Source organism: Siphateles boraxobius, unplaced genomic scaffold (genome assembly GCF_051911475.1).
Source record: "Siphateles boraxobius isolate OS27281-9 unplaced genomic scaffold, OSU_SipBor_1 1, whole genome shotgun sequence".
NCBI lineage: Eukaryota > Metazoa > Chordata > Actinopteri > Cypriniformes > Leuciscidae > Siphateles > Siphateles boraxobius.
In genome coordinates, this window is record NW_027508699.1 from 13,486,505 (window position 1) to 13,512,657 (window position 26,153).

Here is a 26,153-nt window from a genome sequence, read left to right on the forward strand (position 1 = left end):
AATGTAATACATTTTTAACTTCAATATTTGAGCTTATTTAACATTTAAAAATGCAAATAATTTGGAAATTATCTTTAAATACAACCTCTTAACTTAATCCATTTGCAAAGTAAGTTATCCTCGGACACAGTTAATCATGTGAATTTAAAACTACGTTTAAATGACGCATCACACATTATCTGTGCCATGCAACGTTTTGCAAACGCCTGCGGTACCTTTCCAGCAGATGAGGGCTCCCTTGCACAGAGCACCCTGAGAGTTCTTCACCAGGTAGTACTTTAAGTGCTTCTGCTTCTTCGGCTGAGTGGATAACTTCAGGTTAATGTGGTTGGAAAACTCGGTGAAGTAGCGGAAACCTTTCTCACCACAGCCTACACAGTTCCCTGAAAACCCTGCATAAATACACAAACATACATCACTATGTGCCGTGTAAGACTGAAAGACTACACAACAAACTTTGAAAAGTTTTTGATCAACAACTCCACTGTATCCTGTACTCTAACACTGTAACAGGCAATCAAATGATAAATCACCTCTCTTTAGTCCAAAATCCAACTATATACTAAATCATAGAGTTCTGAATGGCCTAGTTTCATAACATTTCACAGGCACAATGAGATTTGTAGAATAAATTACTTATTTAACTTCATCTTACTGAAGTAGGTCATGAAATTGTATAGGATCACCAACCTAAAAGTGCATTTTTCCCATTCTCATCTGGCAGGAAGCGCTTGTCCACTGCACAGACAAGGATGTGCTCTGGGATGCTGGGTGATTTGGCACCAACCAGCTCAAACCCTGCGGGAACCTCGACAGACTCTGTTGCCATGGAAACCAGGCGTAGATCCTTTCCTGCTTGACAGAAACCTGGACACAGATGACTTGAGTCAGCGATATAAAGAAGACCGGCCATGTTGATGTAGCTAAATGCACTATGATTCACGGTTTCGCACAATGTTTCAATGCCACTGTCACAAGTCTTGCAATGTCATTACCATACATTTCACCTTGACACTGACTGACTCTTTGGCAGTTTGCTCTGTTCATAACACCCCGCTTTCATAGGGCTTCAGAAAAACTGGACTATATGGCCTACGGTTATGGTACTTCTTATTCAGTGTTGCCCAGTCAACGGTTTTCCCGCAAAATTGGGCTACTTTTACACGGTTGCTGTGGGGTTGTTTTTTTTAAGGCTGGGACACACCAAGCCGTCAGGCCGTTTTTGAGCGTCTGTCAACTTAGTTTTCCGGTGTGTTCTGCGCTGTTGGCTCTAGTCAGCTACCGTCTTGTTTTTTGGGCCGATTCAGCATGTAGAATCATTGTCGGGCCGTCGGTGAGAGAGAGATCTCTGTTTGGCTGTTAGCGAATGAGTCAGTGCACAAGAATAAAAGTGAAAGGGATGAAAGCGAGCACAGAAGTCAAGACCGTACAGACAGAAGGCTGTTATTATTTTACATCAACTGAGCATTCAAATTCAGGAATATTTTTATAATAACATGAGCCGACTGGAATGAAGAAAGTGATCAGCATGATTGATATTCAAAATGGTAAGCAAGCGCTGCTTTGTTAACGGTTTGTATATCTGCGGTCCTAGTTTCCCGGTTTACCTTTTTGAATGATGGAAATAGACTACTGATACCTGCTGATATAGACAGATATTTACGTACGCAGCCGCAGAACACACATGCTTGTTGACAGTCGCATTTAGTCATTTTGGTGTGTTCAAGCGCAGCTTTTTGGCCGAGACGAAGCCAACGAGAGGCGACAACACATTCGGCTTTCATCACCGCTAGTTCTTTGACATCGGGCTTTAGTCCAATATCACCAGTTTGCAATATCAAGCAGCATAACGGACTGATTTTGTGCAGCTAACATAACTGGAAGTGGCACCGATGACACACTAACCCTTGCACATTCAATTAAAAAATGGCCACACCTACTCTTACATTAAAAAATAAGGTTGATAAAGAAGGTCATATGGGTTTGGAACAACATATGGGTGGTGAGTAAATTATGACAACTGTTTTTACCATCAACAGTGCAGCAGCCATCAGGAGGAGGTCCCTGCAGGTAAGGCAACGGTGGACTGCTGGTGTCCGAATCTTCCTCCTCATCCATATCATCAACGGAATTTGAGGACTGGCAATTCACCAGCACATGGCTGGGTGGGTCGGACCTCAGACTCAGGTTCATTTTGGGCTTAATATCTGGAGGGCAGAACCAGGAATAGGTGTGCTATTGCTTTATATATACACACACACGTACATACATATGAGCTTTTTAATGAATGTAATAGTATTTTTTAAGGAGAGGGTTTTCTAAAAATTGGTCAAATCAGCTCTAGTACCAAATCATGATCAATTCATGCGAAGGCAAACTATTTGATGGCCTTGCTTACCTTCCAGGTTGCCAGAATACTGATCAGGTTCGAGATACAGCTGTGTGAATACAGGCTGTGGATCACCACTGCTCGATCTCAATGAAGCCTCTATAGAGTTGTGTAGAGCTTCTTCAAAGCGGGCAGATTTTAGTTGCCCTGCGTATGAATTCCCCATGATCTGAAATGAAACATACTCATTTTGTTTAAATCTGTCTTATATAAACACCACATACAAACACATCACGATTGGTTCAGTTGTTGGTTTTAACTTATAAAGAAGAACATTTTTAAATCTTCAAGGGATTTCATTTATAAGGAAGATGAGAGGGAAGGAGACATTAATGTAATGTTCTGATGGACTGCGTGGAGGAGATTTCAATTCCACCCTGAACAAGGCTATTTTAGTCTTTCGTAGAATAGCCCTTGAAACCGTTCCTAAAACAACCATCTTTAGGACTTTTCGGCAGACTCTGAATTGTTTTTTGTTCAGACATACTTAACTATAAAAGGATGAATAAACTAAAGAAAAGTCAGGAATATTGTACTGTCAGTAAGTCATTAACACAAAATAAACTCTGATGGGATCAAGTCCTTAATGCTAATCTGAAGGGTCTTACATCGCCATTAAAGAGTTTATTTATAACTAATTAAGCTAACTGTACATTATCACAGAGATATGTCCCTGCAGACCGGCACAGTTGACCAATAACAATTAGGGAACACAAGAGAAACGTGAAATAAATATTTTAATAAAAATAATTACTGTTTGTACCCATTTATTAAAAGTAGTCCCTGACAATCTGTCATGTATTACAGCTGTTAGCATGTAACTAGCAACTTTTACCCTTGAGCTACACATCAGGTATAACCATGACATCTGTTAGACCATCTGCTCAGCATTGACGCTTTCATTTGCACTTCTGATTGCATTTCATTTACCACAAAAGCTCTGTTTCTGTTTGTGATCTGGACGACAATCAAGCAAAATTATGACAAATGAGTTTGTCGCCAGAGTCAGTGACTCAGCAGGGCCAAAGAGTTCACATAAAAATCCTCAAAGACAGACAGCTCTTATATTTGATAATTAACCACTTGTATAGAACTGCAACAACATATAAAACATCACATTTGGAAAGCTTTAGCAATATTCATAGGTTTCATTTGCTGTTATCATAGTGAAGGAAACCACTGTACCTTTGATTATATTTCTTTAGCAGTAGGACCGGATCACCTCTTCTCCATGGTATATCAAAGTTGAACCACAGTACTCCTGCACCTACAGACATAAGGCAAGTTTCATTTACAGTATAAATACCATATAAATTAACATATGGTACAAAACTTGTTGTTTATTTATTGGGAAAATAAAGCCAAAATGCACAAGAGATTTGATACTTGACTGCACATTGCAACTATCGCAGCATTAGAGATTGGGATTATTTTTGATTTAAATGCACTGATTGAAGAATTTATTATGGTATAAATCAACAAGAATAATTTGTAGTGAGTATTAATCCATGCATCATCTCCGATCAGATAGTTGTTTGTAAAGTAGAACAGATTGCAGTAATCTTCAACATATGTAGCTGTTAACTGATAACACTGAGGGATGAGTTATATGACACAATGACCTCAAGGGAATGTTTGTGGAACGCATAGGGGAAAGGAACTCCACGTCTCTTACTTCCAGGCTTACACAAAGACTGATGGGACATGTTTTGTTCTTTTGGCCTGGTTAAAACAAGAGTGAAATGCAGTAAAGCCATCAATCAATCAGGTATACTTCTATCAAGAGTATCCTGAATTTGCAAGGAATATATGACCTGCACACTTTTGAAAATCAGAAAATAAACTATGTATGGGGGATTTCTAATATTAGTTTTTAAAATCTAGGTTACAAAATTGATTTGTTTGTAAATATACCTCTACCAAGTGACACCAGGATTTGTCTCAAAATAAATACCATTACAATTAATATATTTTATGTCTGTACTTATTTGAAAAATGAGTGCTTTGTGAATGATTACCAAGAAAATCTGATCTAATTGAGATTGCAGTACTAAGAGGCACGTTACCATCAGATCCACTTGAAAAACCCTCCTCCATAAGAATCCACAATGGATTTGGGTCAGTTTTTTAGATTAAAGCAAAGAAAACAATAATTATCATGGCAAACTGTTGGTGGGATAATGCATGGTTTATGTGGACAACAAATTGCACAACCTGTTTTACAAACAGCTCACTTGAGGCCTGTTGGGCCAAGTTTCAGCTAATCACTCATTTGGTACTGTTATAAACAGAGGCAAATTGAAGTACCTGAGCATAGTTCTGTCCTGCCTTCGGGGCTCTCAGGGTCCAGTTTGACTGCTAATGACATTTAGGGGTGTTAAATGCTAATGTGGACAAGCCTACAGAGAGCCCTGCCTTTAGGCCAAGAGCTGTTTCAGCTCAAGTCACCTCTTACTGCTTTCATATATGTTCTGATTATCCCTACAATGCAAAATGCAAAACTGTCAAGACACAGATTTACATTTAAAAATAGAACTAAGCCCCCGCCCCCCCCCCCTTTTTTTTTTTACAAGAAACTGAGGAAGAGAATTTATGTAATGTTAAATTCTGCTAAAAACAAATATGACACTTAAAGTGTACAAGCAATGAACGTATAGGTTTCGTTCTTTCTCTCAGCAAAACGAGTTTACCGAAAACCAAAGACTTAATGTGACTCAAATAGTGTGTTGCAAGATGGTCCAATACCAAATAAAGACTTCAAAAGCTCTATAAATACAAACAAGGGGATCTTGAAATAGCCAAGAAGGGAAACACATTTTAGGTAGCCAAAACAAACCAAACCGCAGACATAATTATGCAAAGCAACAAAAGTTAGTATACTTTGCTGGTAAAGTTTGTTTTGTCACAGATTGAAATTTTTAAAACAATGTACTCCAATAGACGCAACAAGTGTAGATTTCAGACCACTATTTGGGTGCCACATGAAGATTGATGCATTTGTTTTTTTTACCTAACTTTGTGAAGTAGATTTTAATATGTTCATTTAAAAGGTCCTTTTATTAATAACAACAGAAGAATAAATACATTTACATGGACGTGATTAGTTGGTGGAGCAATTTGTCTAGTCCATTCCAATAATGAACAACAAGCTAAATATATTATGTCTCTGCAATTTTACGGACTTTTTCAGAGTGCGGGCCTTTCAGATTTCTTTTTCTTGTAAAAGCTTTTGGCATCAGTACCTGAACATGATGGGAGAGTGCTGTTTTATTTTTAATATATTTCAAAAGTAGGTGGAGGTCAAATAAAAGGTTTAAATGAAATGTGCCACATATGGCAGTAAATGTGGTTATAGTCCCACACTGCACTGTACCTCAAAAGGCCTTTCTCTCAATCCACTCCCTCTTTTGTTTCCTCCCTTATCTGCATAATTACATTAAACTGTTGACAATGGGAGAGGAGAGCTTGCTTTCAATGAACTTTCAATGAACAAATTCTACTTTTTGTTTCACCAAAAAAATCCTGATGAATATGTAAAAAGTACAAACATAGATTAAAAACAAGACATCCAAGCAACACATTATTGCATGATTTCAACTATTCATGTCTTTATGTACATCTAAACATAAAAGTAACACTCTAGTTCTTAAAATTTGTCTTAGCCCTCATGACTGTCCAATTCACACTTAGTTTATTTTGCATTACCTAAAGAGATATTCACTAAAGGGAAGACAGTATAAAAGGCAACACTTCAAGCAGGGGGGATGGGACAGATTAGCCAATGCAAAAATGCAAATATCTTTAAATAAATTGGGCGCTAAAAGCCATGGCCATTGACACCATGTTAGCAGGAGCCGGCGAGTGTCAAAGAATCTAACATGACGCTTCTGTACCTTTCATAAGCAGCCGGGGTGTGGAGTGTGCCTCAATGAGTCCCACTGAAGACCTTAAAGCAGACCATTAAAACACAGCCTATTTCCATAGCAAAAGTCCTTTGGATATCCAAAAGCAGCGTCAAAGCTTAGCACGACGTGACAGTATTCCTTGTCCTTGTTGCGAGTTAGAGGCTCCCTGGGCATTATAGTCCTGAGTTGGGGCAGCAAAGAAGGATTCCAGGAACTCTAGGAGCCAACCTCTCTGTCCTGCACTCAGTGGCTCTGGATACACAAACCCTCCAACTCTCACATACACAATCAGCAGGCCCTCCCCCCGTTCCCCTTGCCCCCTCCCTCTTCTTGGCCATTTGCTCTGTGGGGCGAGAGGGGCATTCTCTCAGGACTCATTCATCTTGGCCCTTGCTGACCCCCTAAGGTGACAGATGCTGTTGTGGAGATGACCATACCGCCGAGCGTGGCACAATAGAGGTGAGACGCCTCCGCACGCCACACGCGTGCGTGCTCACCACGCACGATGCGCAGATGCCCCTCTCTCAACATGACACCGGAGACTGCTAAGTGCCATGCTCGCAGATGGGGGTACGACGTAAAGCAAAGGATCGTTTTCTTCCCCTTCTGCCACTCCCTGTTTTATTGGGGTTATTTTACTGATAGGGCACACCAATGGCAAACTAGGGACACTTGCTAAAGAATGTGGGGTCAATCCGCAGTTTGTCCGTCAGCCTTGCCTGAACTCACGGCCCTCCCCTCACTGGAGGTTGACGATTAACTGAGAATTTAGGCCCATTGTAAATAGCCGAATGGAGAGGACTCATCTGGGCAAAATAACTTGATAGGAGATTGATGTTTTGCACTTTACTGGATTGATCATTTCCTACCGCGTGCCACAGAGAAGAGGCTCAGAGGAAGTGGAGGAGATTTGAATGCAAATACAGGAGGATCGGGTTCCCCTGGTGCTTTAGGCTCTCTCTAACAATGACTCCATCTCTCTTCTTATCTCGCAAGATAATAGCATAATATTGTGACTCAGATGACCCTCTCTTTTTGGACCTCTGAAAACAGGAACTGTAATTGGTGGTATTTAAATAAAACAGTACTGCTCCATTTGTGAGGTGGTTTATTACTACTCATTAGGGATCTTAACAATAATCTCGCCCTATTCTGACAGTGTTACATCAAGTTTCATCAGTCCGACCCTATCAGATGACTTTAAAGGGTAAATATACACAGTAGATTTAATCAACAGAACCGAGATCCTATTTTGTCTGCAGCATGTAGTAGGATTTGTTAATAATTAATAACAGCCTTGTCCATGGAACAAAAAGGTGACTTGACGCAATGGTTCAAAGAGTGTGCTGAGAACCGCACCAGTGTAATGCATTTGTCAAAGTAATAGTCACAAAGAATTTGTCAGGCAAACAACTAAACAGCCATGTCAACAAACCAATGCATTAGCGGCAAGCACTTGGTACAAAAAAACTGAAAAACATTTAAATAACCTTGCAGGAAATGTATACAACGTGATAAAAAAGGTATTATTCAGTATTTTTTGTAGACTGAATTGTAGATCATTTTTGATCAGACTGTACAGTAAATTAGTATTTATTCTGTTTTCACAATTCTTGTTTTAGCAAAGACACAACAGTTGGTCTAAATCAAGCCATATACTTCTCACCCTAATAAGAATTAGTAGATAGGGTCTAAAGCAGTATGGGAGTCAGCTTTAAACAATGACAACCCACCCTCAGAGGGCTTTATTAGCCCCCCAGAGTCATTAATGCTGTCATTCCAGCTAATCTGGAGGCTTTGTCTAAACATTGTATCTTTTAATTGCAAGGTTTCTCCTTCAGATACCATTTGGACCACACAATGTCCCAAAATGTATAAGGATTTGTGCTCAACAAATGCTTGATATTCGAGTTCTGAAACTTTCCCTTTTTTATGACAGGCTCTTTGCCAGACTGTTTGTCAAGATTGCAAAATAAAAAAATAAAAGAATTTAGTATATGAAGATGCAGCACAAGTTCAATTTTCTAGGAAACCGAAGAGATGATTCAAGTTTCTGGCTTTAACACTATCAGACCTTAATAGGTCACTGGAAAAGGAGAAAGAGAGCAAAGCAGAGGTTTCCTTTGCTCAATTGAGCTTGTGGGTTGAACAAAAGAGTCAGTGAGTGAGTTGGCCCTCCTCTCGCCCATCCTTCAGCACTGCTTTGAGTCTCCAGCCCTGGGCACTGACAATGGGAAGTATCTTTTCCAATGCCACCTGAGAAGAGATGAGTCATGTGGTAGCAGCTCTTTCAACATATTCTGGAGTTCTGCTTTGTCTTGTTTTCTACTTCCTTTTGAGAAGCCCTCTATTCTCCTGAGGTACAGCAAAACTGCCTCAGTCATTCCAGACAGACAGCATCATTGTTCAGATCCGTTGAGACAAATACAACTTGGTGAATCTTTGGACCAACAAAAGCCCAGTTTGAGGTGAACCACAGCAGAACTAATGAGTACAGAATTCAAGTCTTTAGAAATCTAACTTATTCTTGGCTTCTTTCTGGAGAAACACCCAACCCAGATCAAATAGGAAAACATAATCCAAGAGGGGTTACTTAATCTAAATTGGTTTGAGGCCAACCAGAGCCGAAATTCTGCAGAAAAGTTTTAGTGGTATGACTTTTGTTCCTGGCTTTCATTCAGAGAACTGCTCAATCCAAATCCACCTGGATAAATGTAATCCAAATATAGGAAACTTAATCTGAATCTGGACAACAAATGCTCAGATAATCCAAAGCAGAATGAATGAATGCAGAATGACTCTTGTTCTCTGGCTTCTTTCTCACAATCCAAATCCAATGCCACAAATGTAATTAGAATGAAGCAAATTAATCTAAATTTGGGCCAACAAAAGCATAGATTGGGGTAAACCAGAGCAGAATTTTGTGAGTGCTGTATCTAAGGAATGAAAAAAGAGAACTGCTTGATTGTCTTATCGAGTGAGGGTTTTTAGAAGTGTGATGAAATCCTCGTCCTCACATGGTTGTAAAAAAACAACTGAACATCACATACACGAGGTGAGAGCAGAACGTGATTTTAACGTAGTGACAAATGAGCATCAGCTGGGTAGGAGGGAGAGATTGAGGTGGCAAATGCCACAGCTCATCGTGGTCTTCAGGAGCTATCTACTCAGTGTCAGAAAAAACAAATCCACTCTAACACAGGCCAATTACAACAGCCTGACAATGTCGCTGTCACGTGAAAGCCAATGCTACCCTGGCATGTTCAGCCTTTTTTACCACATAAGGTCTATCCCGGGCGTGAGGCGTGGGGTCTCACGCCACTTGTCACACCACTGGCAGGTTTGTTGTTCCCTCAGCCCTGCGCTCATTTGCCTATTAAAGCCCTCTCAGACTTCCTGCTGGGGTCCTGAAGTGCAAATCGAGGTTTTTCCAGCGAGGCCAACATAACCAGGGCTGTGGAGATGATAACCTCCACCACTAAAGGGGGAAAGGGGAGGCTTGGGGGGAGGCAACACAACAAGCTGAAAGCCAAAGCTGAAATCGGCAGAGGAGAGAAAACCCTGACTGGTCAGCGAGGGATTGGCTCAAGGGGGGTGGAGATAACAGCCTGGGGAGAGGATTAGTCCAGCAGTGAACGGGGGTAGTGGTGGGCCAAGGTTAGCCAGGGTTTAAGGGGGTGGAGGCCTGGGAGGATCAACAAAAGGAGTATTTGGGCAGATGAAGAAGTCATCATCATTAAGCCACTGGAAGTTTACTGTCCAGTTATAAAAGTGACTGGAAAATGAGAGGGGCAAGAGGGCAACCCCGAGATACGGTCAGCAGACTACAGCGGGGTGGGATCGTGGGAGTGCCGGGCTCATTTATTAGAGTCAAAAACGGTCTTTGTGTGAACGAGGCACTGATTTGAGTGTTGACCTTGCCGTACATTCAGCCAGAGTGAGGGCTTTAATTTAACCTTCAGCTAAATCCTGCATTTAGACAAATGCTTTATGTCAGTAATTAACAAAATTCCCTCTGAAAACCTCCTATTAGTGCAATTCAAGAATACAGGCAAGAAAACTTCGGAAGAATATGAACTTACAGCACCATATCATTTAATAGGCATATTAGAGATTTTTTAATTTATCGGTTTTCATCAACATTGAATATTTTATTGTGTATGCTTATTTTTCCTATTTTCACATTTAGGTTACCTTTGCCGTCATATAACGCTCACGTATAGTCAATCTTTAAAAACATGAATAATTGAATAACACTGTTAAAACAATCTTTAGCAAATGGTGCATGTGAATGAATGAATATCCATTATCCATCAGTACATTATTTTTGTTATGCTTAAATTAAATCATATAATTTAAGACTACTGATTGTAGTTTTTAAAGAATTTTAACATCAGCCATTTAACAGTTATTGGCCAAAACATGAAACTAATTATCATCCAGAACTGGAGTCACACTGGAACATTGGAAAAGCATTGGAGTCAAAATGTTTGAGTCGGCTTCGTTTAGAAGTATAAATTCTCAAAGACGGGTGTGTGGATCTTTGAGCAATCGTGCACATGTGGTTAACTGGAAAAGGTCAACTAGCCTACATTTTTACACCTCAAAACCAAAGTGTTGGTGCCACATGCTCAAACACACCAATATCGGGAGTTATGTGCATGGACATGACTAGTTTTTTTACATAAGGAGTGGATTCTCAACAATAAAACATTGAGCCCCAAGCTTTATTCCAAAATCTATGGTGTCCATGGGAAAATCAAGTGTGCTGATACCATGACAACAAACAAAGAGCTCAATCTGGGTGAAGAACAGCAAGGCTGCTCTGGCCAATAAACCAGAGACCTGCCGATGAACCCAACCCTGCGTTTTACAACACAGACCACAGCTGTTATTCACTAGGGACAATAATAGTTCAACTAACGGATTACATTTTTTTATTTTTTTTATTTTTTTAATGTGCTGATGACTGGTGGACATTTGGAAATAGACAATTTTAAGTCTTTATGTTCCAATATAAACATTTGGTAAGATCACACATTCACCTCATGGTTCCCAATAGTTTGCTTGCCCTGCTCTTGTTCTCTGTTTTGTTACAGTGTAAAAAAGGGGTCTTGTTTAATGGCTTTATGTCACATGAAGCACATATTATCAAAACAGACAAGCCTTATCAGGTGACAAGGGCCAAAGAGAGGTCAGATGTGTTTCCTGACACAATTCCTCCTGCTTTGACACTTCATCCATCATTATTCAGGCGAGGAATGGCAGTGCTGGTCAAGACAGCACTTCAACCAGATGTAACTGAGAGACAAAGTTTAGAGAACTATCATATATATTATTTGACAATACAAGGCAATTCCAACTGTTTTAGGATAAATTTTAAAATGGAAAAGTGGGTAAACCAATTTCCAGTGCTGTTTGGTTGAATCTTTGTTTGATCTCGCACATCTGATTAAAGGTCGATCACAGTTTTACAACCTTTCCTCAAAGCCAAACCACGTTAATTCTGAATTCTCGCCAAGTTGGTGTAAAGCAATTAAATGTACTTTCCAACAGAGATGCACCAAAATTTTAATTCTGTCCGAAACTGATAAGCTCGACCCTCCCTCCTCCTCATTCCGTCCCCTCCCTTCCGTGCTTCCTGAAATAGGCTTTTCCCATGTAAATTCATAAAGATTCTCTTCTTTGCTATCTGTTCATCGGAACGTCGTCTCTTTGGTCGTGTGTCGGCCAAATCAAAATTCAAGAGAATATAATTCTATTGTTAGTCGTTGTCGTTGTCTATGACATCTCTCCTCTAGCTAACTTCCCTCTTCATGCTTCTCTCTCCTCTAGTCCCCACACCCCCCTTCATGTGCACGCGCACTAACCCCCCAACCCCAAATCATTCCTATCGGTTATTGGCTGGAACACTGTTTGTTATGTTTCGTGGTCCAGGTCGGACCCGTTTGTTTTTGTTGCCGTTTGTGGAGCCTGGGGTGTCTACAGAGACCGCGTTTTTTCACAGTGTGTTCAGGGGACAGGCAGCTAGCGGATAGTGAGGAGATGTTTGCTGTATGTGACAAAAATGTTTCTGCCTAAAAAACGTGTGACATCGCTTTAGAGCACCTTTAGTGGCCGTTAGATGTTGGCAATAGTAAATGTAAAAATAGGGGAAATGAGCATGAATGGTTAAATATACATACAACCATTAAATATAACAATATGGTTCTAATATATTATAGAAATGCATCTAATTAAAACAATATCTCTAGTTTAGTAAAAACTGTTCACATTTGTCAAATTTGTAATTTCAATATTCTTTGACTCTTTGAAACTTTCTATAAAAATTATAAATTTTATGAAAGTTCTTACGTCTCTCACTAGACCGTTGTGATGACAAGCAAAATGACAGTAGCCTCAAAGGTACATTTCTGCTTGATTCCATTTTATTATTTTTAGTGTCACCTGGTGCAGATGATTTGCTTTTAAATATGAATATATGACCGAAAAGAAGTATTTTGCTGTCATCAACAACAGAACTAAGTAATTTCCAAGGAAATTAACAGCTCAGAGTAGAATCTCAGAGTAGTCACAATATTTATAACATGAAGTGAACACAGCAGAACACAACTGATAATGACGTCAATACTACAGTACTAAATGTATGGTGGATTCAAAATGACAACTAGAGTAAGACAAATATCCTAGCAAAAAAAGACTAAGCCACCTTTAATGAGTAAGTGACAAATGAACAATGAGTGTCTTTAATGTTCTCAGGAAAGACCCCTGTCCTTGCCCCCCCCCCTCCACCTCCCCCCTCCCCCCCTCCTACTTCCTCGCTGAGCGCTCAACTGTATCCATCATGCTCCTCTTCCTGACCCCAGTCAGCCTCTGCCACATCAGGACTGATGTGTGTGTGTGTGTGTGTGTGTGTGTGTGTGTGTGTGTGTGTGTGTGTGTGTGTGTGTGTGTGTGTGTGTGGGGGGGGTTCAGTAACAGTAGTGTCATGCTGATAAAGCCAAATGAGTTGCCCACGGTGATAGGGTCGACAATTTAAATCCTTTTGCTTCTTTTTTGTTGTTGCGATGTAACAAAGGCAGGTTCAATCTATTGTCCAGTGCTGACAGACACAAACCCTTTCCTTACAAATCAACTGTGCCTGGAACAGTCAGACTGCTCTCAGATCAGCTCTAATCTATCAGACCTGAAATTACTAATCTAGATGTGTTTTGTGATGCGATTCGAGTTACTCTAATCAATCATAAAGACATGATACACCAGTTAAACAGTTCAGTCGTCCCTTGGTATGCAGGGATAACTGTTTTAATCGTCACAGTTTTGGGTGAATGGACTTTCAATGGTGAGAAATCGACTAAAATAACTAGTTTACAGCAGACGGCTGTACACAAGTCGACCTAAAAGAGTCAAACTGTAAAAAGAGTAACACTTGACGATGTATGACGTAGGAGTAGCGTAAGCTTTGATGCCTCTCGCGGTTCAAACAGGGCTGGGTAACCGCGTTTGTCATTGCGTTTTGAATAAAGTTCAAGCGTTACTCTTTTGGCGTAAATGGACTTGCGTACGGCCATCTGCTGGAAGCTAGTTATTTTAGTTGATAAAGTTTTAAATATGGATTTTTTTTACACTAACGCATCGCTTCACTACAGAAGGCCTTTATAACCCCCCTCCCCCACCCCAAAAATCCTCTTCAGAAACCAACGGTTGACGTCACGGACACTACGTCCATATTTTTTTACAGTCTATGGGTACCACTAGTGGCGCAGAAACTACATACTTCACCTTTAAAGATCATTGACCGAGCCATAGACTTTAGACATGCGAGAAAGCGATTAAATAAATCAAACACTTGCCCAACTGCATGGGCTGCACACCACTTCAAATATCTTACAGCAGAAGGTCTAAAAGACAGTAGTAGGCTATATGTTCCTCACGGGTAAATATTTGCCCTCTGTCTTATCATGAGCAGCAAGGCCACAAGTCTGGACGTTTCCTGAGGTCAGATGAGGTCCAGCCAAAACAAAAGTACATTGAATTGCTAATTACTGTATTCAAACTGAGAGATAAAACCCGTAAGACTTTCGTTCATCTTCACAACACAAATAAAGATTTTTTTGCAATTTTTGTCCCTCCATTGACAGTTTACCCTTACGCAAAGAAAATATATTTTCTTCATGGTCAATGGTCAATATATGGTCAATATAATGATTTAATGGTATATTGAAAATATATAGAATAATATATTGTGTTAATATATTAAAAGGAATTGACGCTTTTCATATTGAATATATATTTACTCGTGCAGTATACATACACATAAATATTTAATAAGACATATTTTATATATTTGATATTTATTTACATACATATATATATATAGCTAGTTACCAATAGCACAAGTCAAAAACACCTGCATTGAAGTATTTAGACACGACAATGAACCTCAAACGTGCTGTGTTACAAGAGAATGAACCTCATTGGTTCTTTCAAAAGCTCAAACGTGCTGTGTTACAAGAGAATGAACCTCATTGGTTCTTGCAAAAGCTCAAACGTGCTGTGTAACACGTGAATTAACCTCATTGGTTCTTGCAAAAGCTCAAACGTGCTGTGTAACACAAGAATTCACCTCATTGGTTCTTGCACGTCAAGTGAACATGCTTGAGCTTCCATTTACCAAAAGTGATGTGTGCGTTGATGAATATTTATATGTGAATAAAAGCCTAAATGAAATCTGTTCATCATATAAAGTGATCCGAGTCTCTTCAGAAAATTTTGGATTAAATCACTCAATTCGTATGGATTAGTTTTACGATCCCTTTATGAACTTTTTGAAGCGTCAAAGTGTCAGTTGTGTAGCTGTCAATGGAGGGGCAGAAAGCTCTCAGATTGCATCAAAAAGATTAATTTGTGTTCCGAAGATTAACCAAAGTCACAAAGGTTTATGTTGAAATGGGGGTGAGTAAATGATGACAGAATTTTCATTTTAGTCTATTCTGGTCTCTTGTTATGCAGGTACTGTATATGAGCCTGTAGGATTTATTTTCTTCTGTTTTAACTTCTGCCAGGTGAATATTGTAAATCTGATTACGCAAGTAATCAGATTTACAGATATAAAGTCGAAGAGATCCAGAACAAGGCCAGGACAAGCGGTCAGTCCGTGAACAAGACAAGAGCGCGCAAGTCGTTTTTCTGAATATCCAGTTCTCCTGTTGTTTCAGTGTAGTATCTACCAGAAGGTAAGGTTGTTTTCGATTCTCTGGTTATTTTCTTGTTTTGCCTTCTCACAAATTTGTATTTTAATTAGACGCGTTCCCACTTTATATAACAGCCGCTCTGAATAGTATTGCAGTTTAAATTATATAGCACTTAAGTGAGCGCTGTCCAACAGCTAGTTTCGATTCCTCCCATTATTCGGGTGATTTGCGTTTGCTGTGTTAATTGCTGGGCAGAAACAGCTGTCCTCACTCAGGCGTTAGTACGCATTATATCTATGTAGTGCGTGCGCTGTCGCGGAAGCGCCAGCGGAAGCGTTCAGCCTCCTCGTGTGAAGACCGACTCGGGTAAAGACCATCGACTCTACCTGTGCGACTCCACCGAGCAACTACACCAGCTACGCACTTAAATATCTTCTTCTCCCTTTCCTTTCCTACTTGTACTCTATTTCCCTTAATCAACATGTGCTTTCAATACATTCCTGTTGTCTCTCGACAACGCACTCTCATCACGCACAGAAGGCAGCGCAATACTGCTAATCTGCGTCCCGTTCTCTCATCCACACACACACCTCTCTCTCTTTCTATGGGTCTATGGAATTGTCAGTCAGCAGTCAATAAAGCTGACTTCATTCCTGCCTTTTCATCTCTTTCAACTCTTAATATCTTGGGCTTGACTGAGACCTGGATCCGTCCAGAAGACTCAGCAACCCCTGCTGCTCTCTCTAACAACTTCTCTTTCTCTCACACCCCTCGCCAGTCTGGTAGGGGTGGGGGGACTGGTATTCTCATTTCTAACAATTGGAAATACTCAACTCTCTCCTCTCTATGCAATAACAACTCATTTGAATATCACGCTATTACACTTACAACTCCCTTTAAGATCGAGATTGTAGTCATTTATCGCCCCCCAGGTCAACTGGGAAGCTTTGTTGAGGAGCTGGATGTGCTGCTGTCCACTTGTAGTCTTTGGCGATTACAACATTCATCTAGAGAAGCCGTATGCTACAGATTTCATCTCTCTCCTAGCCTCATTCGATCTCAATCGGCTCATCACCACAGGTACTCACAATTCAGGCAACCAACTGGACCTGGTCTACACACGCAACTGCATCACAGACAACATTTTGGTGAAACCTCTCCATGTTTCAGATCATTTCCTCATTACTTTCAATCTACAACTCACTATCCACACTCCACCAACTCCCCTACCAGTTACCTTCAGACGAAACCTGCGCTCACTTTCTCCCTCCCGTCTTTCCTCTGCTGTGCCATCTTCTCTTCCCTCACCCTCACAATTCTCATCTCTAGATGTGAATACCGCAACGGATACTTTATGCTCCACATTAACTTCTTCTTTAGAAACTATCTGGCCTCTCTCCTCCAGGCCAGCACGCGCTACCCCCTCTAACCCCTGGTTATCTGAGGTTCTTCGGGAACACTGGACTAAACTCAGGGCAACGGAGAGGAAATGGCGCAAATCAAAAGATACATCTGACCTGAGTATGTACCAATCTCTGCTCTCTTCCTTTTCTGCTGATGTTCACGCCACAAAATCTTCATATTTCCATAACAAGATCAACTCCGCCTCTAACACACGAACACTTTTCAAGACATTCAACTCTCTCCTCTGTCCACCTCCACCACCACCCACCTCCTGGCTAACTGCTGATGATTTTGCTAAGTTCTTCACTAACAAAACAACAACCATTAGCAGTCAGTTCTCTCCTCCACACACACAGGAACCTAGTCCAACCTCTCCCACAGCCAATAACCTTCTCTCCTCCTTCTCTCCTCTAACCGAGGAAGAAGTATCTAAACTTCTCCTCTCCAGTCATCCTACCACCTGCCCTCTAGACCCCATCCCCTCACACCTTCTTCAAGCCATCTCTCCCACACTTCTACCAGCACTCACACACATCATCAACTCATCCCTCCATACTGGCATTTTTCCTACAGCATTTAAGCAGGCTCGGGTAACCCCACTGCTTAAAAAACCAACTTTAAACACATCACTTCTAGAGAATTACAGACCTGTCTCTCTCCTACCTTTCATTGCAAAAACACTTGAACGAGTTGCTTTCAACCAAGTATCATCTTTCCTGTCTCTGAATAACCAGCTGGATGTTAACCAATCTGGCTTCAAGAAAGGGCATTCGACCGAGACCGCATTACTTTCAGTCACAGAAGCCCTGCGGATCGCCAAAGCTGCTTCCAAATCATCAGTTCTCATTCTCCTAGACCTGTCTGCTGCCTTCGACACTGTGAATCATCAGATCCTTCTGTCCACCCTCTCATCACTGGGCATCACTGGATCTTCCCTCCACTGGTTTGAGTCCTATCTCACAGGTAGGTCATTCAGGGTCGCATGGAGAGGCGAGGTATCCAAAGCACATCGACTGACCACAGGGGTTCCCCAGGGGTCAGTCCTTGGACCCCTCCTCTTCTCTATTTACACCACATCACTGGGACCCATCATACAGGCACATGGTTTCTCTTACCATTGCTATGCTGATGACACCCAGCTCTACCTCTAATTTCAACCAGACGATCCCACAGTAGCTGCACGTATCTCTAGCTGTCTGGCGGACATCTCGGCATGGATGAAGGAACATCACCTGCAGCTCAATCTGGCAAAGACTGAGCTTCTCGTTCACCCTGCCAATCCGTCTCTACAGCACGACTTCACTATCCAGTTAGACTCATCCTCAATCACCCCATCAAGGTCAGTCAGAAATCTTGGAGTAATCTTTGATGACCAGCTAACCTTCACAGACCACATTTCAAAGACAGCTCGATCATGCAGGTTTGCAATGCACAACATCAGGAAGATCAGGCCTTTCCTAACTGAGCATGCAACACAACTTCTTGTCCAGGCCCTGGTTATTTCTAGGCTTGATTACTGCAATGCTCTTCTAGCTGGTCTTCCATCATGTGCAACTAAACCCTTACAATTGATCCAGAATGCTGCTGCTTGTCTTGTCTTCAACGAGCCCAAAAGGGCCCACGTCACTCCGCTGTTCATCTCCCTGCATTGGCTACCACTCGCTGCTCGAATCAAGTTCAAGGCGCTGACACTTGCTTAAAGATTGTCCACCGGCTCAGCTCCCTCCTACTTTCACTCGCTCCTACGGGTCTACATCCCTACCAGAAGCCTACGATCGGCCAAGGAGCGACGGCTCGTGGTGCCTTCACAGCGAGGCACAAAATCACTGTCCAGAACATTCTCATTCACGGTTCCATGCTGGTGGAATGACCTACCCACCCTCGTTCGTAATGCAGAATCCCTGACAGCATTCAAAAGACAACTGATAACTCATCTCTTCCGTGAGCACTTAACATAGAAGAAAAAAAAAAAAAAAAAAAAAAAGAAAAAAACTTTTTCTTGAAATCTTCGCTTGTCTGGTTTATGCTACTCTGAGCAATGTTTGAACTTTGTATTCTGAGCACTTCTTGCATTGTTTTTGCCTCTCCACGATGACTCGCTTGGTTTAATCCTCAAATGTAAGTCGCTTTGGATGAAAGCGTCTGCTAAATGACTAAATGTAAAAAAAATGTAAATGTAAGTAAAAGCACAACAGTCTTTAAACAGAGCAGGATGCGTTATGTGCCAAAATAATAATTATAAAAGCCTTAGAAAGCACCATTAATAAGACTAGTCTATGTAAAACACAGACACACAATATTCAACAGTATCATATAATTTCTTTAAAATCAATGGCTTTCAGTAGCTATGATCCTTTAATAAAAGAGTATCTGTAAGAGGAAGATCCTCTGTGTTTACTATTAGTGGGAGTCTAACGAAAGCTATGGGACTGAATTTATAAGCAAAACATCTCTGTTTTGGCCAGGATACATTTATTCATGCAGTGTCTTTCTGAGATCAGGCGAGAATTCAGAGCTAACTGTCTTTTCTCTCTGTCTCAGCTAGAATGTGGAGTCCAACATTGGTCGTGGTCACCGTGACTTTGGCCAGCCCGCCCCTGTTAGCTTTCACTCCCCACCCCTCACCCCATCTCCCCATAGCCAGTATTGGTGACCTTGGGCTTAGCCGAGTGTGTGAGAGGCTTCAGAGCACAGAAGAGGTCGAAGAATGCTAAAAGATTTGGCTAGAGCTCAAGTTTAATCAAAACAGAGTGTGGAAAAAGAAACAGAGCGTGATTTTTATGAGGTTCATCGTCTTCTCATAGTGAAGGAATCTCTGAAGCATTGCCAAGTGAAAACGCCAAGTTTGACAGGTTCATTCAGTACCTCCAAAGAAAGTAAAAAAAAAGACATGTTGTGGAATATTTGTGCATGTGTTGGATAATGGCAGGTATAAAAATGCAGAGATCAGGGTGGTGGATGCAGCTCTATTTACGACTATAGTAAATTTGACCTTTCGAGTCGTTGAAAACAAGTTGAAAACCTTCATGGTTTTAGTGATCTGTGTGAATAATGAATACTCAAGAGATTTGTGCCCTGCAAAATAATTTTTTCAAAAGTGGCATCTAACAAATCATGTTAGCAGCAGGTTTCCAGAAAAGGCACAGCTCATGAAAAAGACACTCTGTACTCTGTTAAGGCAAGAAAATCAAGTTACTATTGCTTGCAATTTTTCAGTTTATGTGAACAGCATGTACTTGAACAGACAAGCCAAAATAAAAGGCAAGTCAGGTTACAGGTAATGAGAGAGAGAAGAATTACATACTGTAATAAACCACATGACAACCTCATATCCATTTATGTTGGTTCCGTTTACCCTTAGGCGTTTATCGCTGCTCTCCCTGCTCTTATTCACGTTAGGCTGCATGGATTGGATGGGCGGGAAGTTCTTGCCCAGAAGAAAACCAGACCGCCAATCCAAACTCTATGCTAATTGTCCGTCATCTTTGAGAGTAGTGGTCCGGAAAGAACTTATTTTGATTCACCCCTCAACAACAGTTTTTTGTCTCTGAAGAACCAGCGTTGCCTTTTGATTTGAAAAACCTGGACACATGAGGTAGCCTAAAAGTTAATCGTGATATAAGCCTATAAAAAGCGTGATTTCTAGACCAGGAAAAGTTATGTAAATTAATAAAAGCCTTATAACTCCATGGGCATTTTTATAAAAGAATTTACATTTTGCTAGTTATGCCAAGCTCTGAAACATGTTATCTGGTATATCATCATCTATTAAACCACAAACAAATGGAAAAGTCATGGGCTATTGAATAATGCTGTGGACAATGGGGCTCCGGAAGTCAAAACGTTTGAGAACCACTAGTACCCCTTTTCCACCAAAAAAGAACTGGTTCGGAACTGGTGCTGGTTCAAGTTGGTTCAAAGTTGGTTCAACTTGCGAACCTTCTCAGAACCTGTTTGTATTTCCACTGACTAGAGAGCCCAGCGAACGACGTTGTTACGTCACTGTGTACGTTGCCATATGTCTTAGCTTTCCCTGAAACGCTTGTGACAACTTTAAGCATACCAATTACAATGGCGGACTACATCGTCTTTCTGCAAATGTTTCTCCAGGCTTTGCGATCCTATATTGTGTCAGACTATCTTTTTACTAGCACTGTGTTTTTAGCAATGGCGGTCACAACCTTTCCATTCGTGTTGATGGTCACCCGCCCCCAGCCCCTGACGAAAGCATGACGTGGTAAAAGAACCGTTCTCTGGTTCTAGTCCAGCAAAGAGTTGGTGCCGCTTTGGAACCAATTTGCCTGGCCGAGGACCGGTTCTTTGGCTGTCGAAACACAAACTGGATCTGGTTCACGAGTAGGCACCGGCTCCGAAACGGCTCTCAAAATGCTTTGGTGGAAAAGGGGTATAGGTGGAATGAACAGTGCGTTTACACTGGCACAAAAAAAAACACAACAATCGGAATTTTTTGCACACATGTAAACACAACAATCCGCACAGGATTTGATTCTTCCGCATCCGTTCTGAGCCACTTCCAAATGTGTTTTCAAATCAGATACATATCCAATATCTGGACCTATCTAAATATGTCTTTAGACCTACAGGTATGTCTATGCATCTGATTCCCAATGTGATTCTATGTGAGGTCAAGGGTAACACATTTGCCCACAAAGATCGCTTTTTAAAGGGGTGGTTGATTATGATTTCACTTTTCTAACTTTAGTTAGTGTGTAATGTTGCTGTTAGAGCATAAACAACATCTGCAAAGTTACAATGCTCAAAGTTCAAAACAAAGAAAGACATTTGCTTTTAAAAAAATCGTTTAAGTACTACAACAAAGGAAGAGTTGTTGTAGTAGAGCAAATTTGTTAGTCTGCTCAAGCAGTCGCATCCGTCTTTTCACATGCAATACAGTACGTAACACAAATGCAATTGCATGTCACTCTGTAGGCATCTTACAACAGTTCCCACACGAGCGATTTTATAGATTATCATGACAGAATATGCTAATAGAAGATAGTTAACTCCACATCAGCTACATAAATTCATCAACTAACTATTCAGAAACGTCCTGTTGCATTCTACATGTTGTCACTTCTTCTTAAGTCTCTCCATCATTGTCCGACTCCAGTTTAAACATAAACTGCTCTGTGCCGGGAGCAGCAGCTCATTTTTTTATTTAAAGGGACACACACGAAACGACAAGTTTTTACTGACCCTCAAAAAGGGACAATTTCAACATGCTGTAAAAAATTATTACTTGTTATATTATTATGTGTAAATTATGTTTTTTTTTAGCTAAAACTTCACATACACACTCTGGGGACAACAGAGACTTATTTTATATATTGAAAAAAGGGGCACTATACCACCCCTTTAATGTCCTATTATGAAACAGACATGGAAACTTTATATATTAGCAAGAGCTGTTATCCCTTTAATAGCACGGCCATTCAAAACCCGAGGGTCAACCATGGCGCATAGTAAAACGATCACCAACAGAATCTTTTTGGGCTGGGATTAATGTAAACACAGATATCGGATACCAGTCGTGTCTAAAGTGAATGTAAACAGGTAGGACAAACATTGCATAAAGCCTTGCAGGGTAAACGTAGCCAATAGAACCCAGTAAAAATAAGTGATTTTTTAAAATTATTGTAGATTATTAAATTATGTTTATAAGAAAATACTATAACAGTCTTTCTAATTCAAAATTTCACATTTATTTCAATGTGTTACTCGCCATGTAATTACTTGTGAATTTTATAAGCAATTTCTAAGTACAAAAATTGTTTATTCACCAATTTTTTTCAATACAATAGACATTCTATTAATATATGATATAATAGAAAGAAGTGCATATTTTATGATTAATCTAAAAGTTCCTGGCTCAAATGCAGAGATCAGCACTTCAAATCTAGTGTTGAACTACTGTTATGTAGGACAGCGGTCACACTCAGCCTCCTCGTCCTTCATCGTGACATGTCTTCCTTCAAGCCGAGCTGCTGGCAACCTCTTAGATTTGTTTCCAGACATGTTTCCTAACAAATGACTGGAGGCCGGTGCAGATAAGCTGTGCGTGCTGAAAACATTAGCCTTTTGAAGGAGAGGAGGAGGACCCATCTGCTCCAGATAAGGGCCGTCCTGTTCGTCAGCACCCAGGATAACCATGACAGGACAAGGAGATGCTCATCCATCTGTGCCACATCCCAGAACACAAACACATCAACACAATCCTCTGTGCTCTTCCTTCCTTTTAAACTGTACAAACACAGTTCACTTACTAAAACAACTGGGGCTTTCACACATTCACAGCCTTGTACTTAAAGTCAGGGCCATAACCACTACAGACACTAAGGGTACATGTCCGTCCAAAACTAGGTTCTTAAACATTTACATTGCCTCCACCTCCAACTTCGAATATTTGGTGAGGTTCTTGCTCAAAATCATGGTCAGATATACCAGTGTATAGTGTTATTAAACACAAAACACTAATATAGAATATTAATATTAGGGTCTGGCTGTCTAAATATTAGTTATTGTTAGTTTAAACATTCATAATAAAATGTTCAATTATGCAAATCATCCTTTTTTAATTTTTTACTGCAGTTTTAGTATAAGGGTAGTTGATGAAATTTCAAACCAGATTCTTGTGTACTGACAAGTAACAATGCAAGTAAAACTATTTTAAAAGAAACTCTGTCCAATTCTAAGCTGAGAGAAATATTTGTTATTAAACATTAAAAAAAACATTTGTCACATCTGTAGGGAAAAAAGTGATTAAAAGGTGAAAAACTAGAAATATACTAGAAAACCTTTTCCTTAAACATATATTTTAGCCTAAAACCTAAAAAATGTCTACTACCAATATAAGGTTGTGTATTTATTATTTTAAAACTTTAATAAATCGAGACCATTTAATAAAATCGTTTCTTTCCAAGGCTGCACATGATTTATTTTGCTGTTGGTTCTGCTTTATCTTGTACAGTAAAACTTGCCATGCGGGGGGAAAAAAACCCCAGGAAGACAAAATGTAAGAAAACAGCTTTCAGGTCCAAACAAAGATATATTGGCTAATGTGAAGGGCTTCGGAGGGGAGGCAGCCCACCTCCCGAGAAACGATCAATGCACATGAAAGCAAGAGGTCACCAACCTTTGACATCTCCATTGAGAGGGGGGAGGGGATGTGATCTTTTGTAAAATTAGCTACATTGATCCAATTGTGAGATATTGTCGAATCCAACCCCAGACTGTGCAGCAGACACTTCTTTGAAATGTGTCTTTCCACAGATAAATAATGACACCCAAACTCTTTCGGACACACACACACTCATATACATATATATATATATATAAAGAGTAATAATAACAAATAAATTAAATTAAATAATAGACTAATTGAAAAGCTTGTATTTTGTCACATGAAAGTGAATATTGTAAAATAATTTAAAAGAATTCATCACATTTTCAACTAATCTCTAACGTATCTTTACAATTAGTGTGATAATCAGTAATTAGAGAATAATTAGATGCTTTGGGTCATATTAAATCAGTCAATATCCAAGCTCCCTCTGTCATTTTTACGCACAGAAGGGAAAGACAATGCAAATAATTGTTTCGTGCATTCTTGCCCTGTCGTTAAAGAAGGGGACAGGTTAAAAGTTTACAAGGGGCCAGGCAGAAGACAGCCAGGTCTCTGCTGCAACAGGACAGGGGTCACTGCTGACTCCCAGAGCCATCAGGTGTGTGTTGGGGGGGGGGGGGGGGGGGGGGGGGGGGGGGGGGGTGGGTTAGTTAATATTAAGCTAACATTAAATTTCAAGGCGGAGGTAAACTTAATTTCAAATCGAGCATGCAGTTTTGAGCAAAGAATGCTTTTTAATGTCAGATTGAATTTATGACAGATAAAAAAAGAAGGTTGAGTGAAAAAAAGAGTGTCATGGACAGATGGTCAGATGCACCAAGAACACTTTATGACAGATACTACAGGGCAAGGAATGGTCAGTTTGTACAGTGTCATTACCACCTTGGACTGTTTCACATAATATTGTGTTGAAAACAAAATATCTGTATCATATCAGAAAAGTTGTGAGATTCATTGTGACAAAGCACTTTCAAAGCAATTATAATGAGACCTCCACTTCATGTGTCTTTATGCTTTAAATTTAAATCAAAACTCTGTTTTAGTAGGTCTTTGCTGACTTAGCTATATTAATCATATCCAGTGGCAGTTACTGTATAAACTAACATGAACTGACCATGAGCAATACATTTTCTACTGTATTTGTCAATCTTTGTAAATATTAGTTAAAGGGACACTTCACCTCTGGGAAGATGAATGTGTATTTAAAATGGGTCATTTATGTAGAAGAAATGTGAAATTATTTTTGAATTTGGAGCTTTCTAGATTGAGAAAATCCAGAAAATGTATTTTTGGCTTATGTGGATGAAAGACAACAATTCCCAGAATGCAATTGCTTCGCTGCCCACGCCTACCGGTAACAGAGCGCAGATGTTAAACAACAAAGCTAGGCTACTAGTGAGTCTCTGTGATGAGTGTGATGAGTCTGCCCGGGTTTTCGAGATCGCCCATAATGTCTGGGATTCGGCTTTTGCGTTCTACAGTCACCATTCATCATGTTTACTGTGGCGTGCAGGACGAGACTGAGGGCCGCGGGAGAATGGCGTGAGGCCGGTGGCGTGATTACTGATGAGCGACACCTGTGAGACGCACCGGCCTCGTATCTCTCACGGAGGAGCGGGGATTTTCTCAGCAATGTTAAAACGTACATCAACCGATCACTTGTTTAGCGTTCATGTAAACACTACATTCAGATTCACCAATCGGAATGAATTCAGTTAGATTGAAACAAAAGGTGTGCATGTAAACAATGAATGGCGACTGCAGAAAGCAAAAGCAGAATCCCGGACATTTTGGACGATCTCGACGTCCGGGGAAAAAGAGGATGGTAACCCCTACTACTCAGCTTTCTCCTACTACTCAGCTTTCTTCACAGAACAAGAGCCTGCTAGCTTAGCTTCCAAAAAAAGATGGCTGACACTATGTGTACATTCTGTGACTGATCCCACCCTCTATGGGCGGGTTGAGAACATGCGGGACAGCCCCTACTACTGACTGTAGTCTTTAGCCTCTGGCCAAAAAAAGGGGATAATACTTCATATGAAAATACTACTGGTTTTCTACTGATACAAAGCTTAATGCTAAATCCTGAAGTGACCCTTTAATAAAAATGCAACTGT

General features: G+C 40.4%; 1 protein-coding gene across 2 annotated transcripts in view; it reads right to left on the reverse strand.

The window, feature by feature from the left end:
• The window catches only part of greb1l (GREB1 like retinoic acid receptor coactivator), a 63,999-nt gene that overhangs the window by 24,971 nt on the left and 12,875 nt on the right, over nucleotides 1-26,153 (reverse strand). The window contains exons 1-6 of one of the 2 annotated variants that reach the window (XM_077216471.1): nucleotides 6,283-6,542; nucleotides 3,575-3,656; nucleotides 2,399-2,558; nucleotides 2,031-2,207; nucleotides 691-867; nucleotides 216-392 (exon numbers count right to left, since the gene is read on the reverse strand). In XM_077216471.1, the coding sequence (XP_077072586.1) occupies nucleotides 216-392; nucleotides 691-867; nucleotides 2,031-2,207; nucleotides 2,399-2,555 (688 nt within the window). In that variant the 5' untranslated portion in view covers nucleotides 2,556-2,558; nucleotides 3,575-3,656; nucleotides 6,283-6,542. Of the gene's footprint in view, nucleotides 1-215; nucleotides 393-690; nucleotides 868-2,030; nucleotides 2,208-2,398; nucleotides 2,559-3,574; nucleotides 3,657-6,282; nucleotides 6,543-26,153 lie in introns of those variants that run through there. The other variant, XM_077216392.1, reaches the window with a different exon arrangement.